Raw genomic sequence first — 1,143 nt, forward strand, 5'->3', positions numbered from 1 at the left:
GGATCTGTTCAGGGACAGATCTGTTCAGGGACACATGGATCTGTTCAGGGACACATGGATCTGTTCAGGGACAGATAGATCTGTTCAGGGGCACATGGATCTGTTCAGGGACACATGGATCTGTTCAGGGACACATGGTCCTCTCCTCTCATCGTGGGTCTAACTGGACATGTCCATGTCTCAGGTTCCAGATCGCAGCCAGTCTCAGCATGCAGCGCTACGCTCTGGTGTTTGGGGTCAACACCTTRGTGGCTCTGCTCCTGCAGACCCTGCTCACTGTCATCGTGGTGGACTCTGCAGGACTTGGACTGGATGTCTACACCCAGGTGAGTCCTGCTCACGTCCTGGCTTTGGTTCTGTTGAGGTCGATGTCCTGAACTTGTTGTCCTCCCTTCAGTTCCTGGTCTACGGGGCCTACTTCTCTGTCATCTCTGTGGTCTTCCTCCTGGCCGGACTCTGCAGACTGACGTCCATCAGGAGGTCCAAGCAGGACCAGGCTGGTGTTCCTGCAGAACCCTGCRACGGTCCAACAGGTCCATGTAGAAACACTTGAGTGGTTTGGACATCCTGGACACCTGGCAAGAAGTCCATCAGGACCAGGTTTAGTTAGTCCTAGCAGGAGTCCGACTCTGGTCTCCTGGACTCTGAGCACTTATTTCTCTGATGTTACCACCAAACAASTGGACAGTTCCTCAAGAGGGGCTGGACCAACAGGACTAATCTGCTTTTTGTTGTTTGGGTCTAAAATCAAAAGATGACAAGACTTCCTGGTTTTTACCTTTAGACATGTGGAACAGCTTGGTACTTCACTGTTGGGTCTYGACCACAGCGTGTTGAGGTGCCTCACAGGTTCACATCTGGACCAGAGGTGCTCGAGMCCATTCAGGAGACAACCGATCCTGCTGGCTTCAGARAAACCAGAACTGTTGATGCTCCTGATCAACACACAAAACAAAGAGATCCAGGAGTCACTCCTGTAGAGTCTAACAAGACACAACKCATCAGAGGACGTGAAGTTTCCTCTGGTCTCTCATGAAGTTCATTATGTAGGAGAGACGATGTTCTGCTGCCTGGCTGAGGAACTATTACAACACATTACACACTGGCTGTGTCCAAAACAACAGGCCGGGTCCTCCGGAGGAC

General features: G+C 51.5%; 1 protein-coding gene across 1 annotated transcript in view; it reads left to right on the top strand.

Moving 5' to 3' along the window:
• The window catches only part of slc19a2 (solute carrier family 19 member 2), a gene marked incomplete at its 5' end in the record, with an annotated part of 12,229 nt that extends 11,444 nt beyond the window's left edge, over positions 1-785 (top strand). The window contains 2 exon segments of the mRNA XM_014032307.1: positions 185-326; positions 398-785. Coding sequence (XP_013887761.1) covers positions 185-326; positions 398-553 — 298 coding nt within the window.
• Between the last annotated feature and the right edge of the window lie 358 nt (positions 786-1,143).

The sequence above is a fragment of the Austrofundulus limnaeus genome, unplaced genomic scaffold (genome assembly GCF_001266775.1).
Source record: "Austrofundulus limnaeus strain Quisiro unplaced genomic scaffold, Austrofundulus_limnaeus-1.0 Scaffold1415, whole genome shotgun sequence".
NCBI classification, from domain to species: Eukaryota; Metazoa; Chordata; class Actinopteri; order Cyprinodontiformes; family Rivulidae; genus Austrofundulus; species Austrofundulus limnaeus.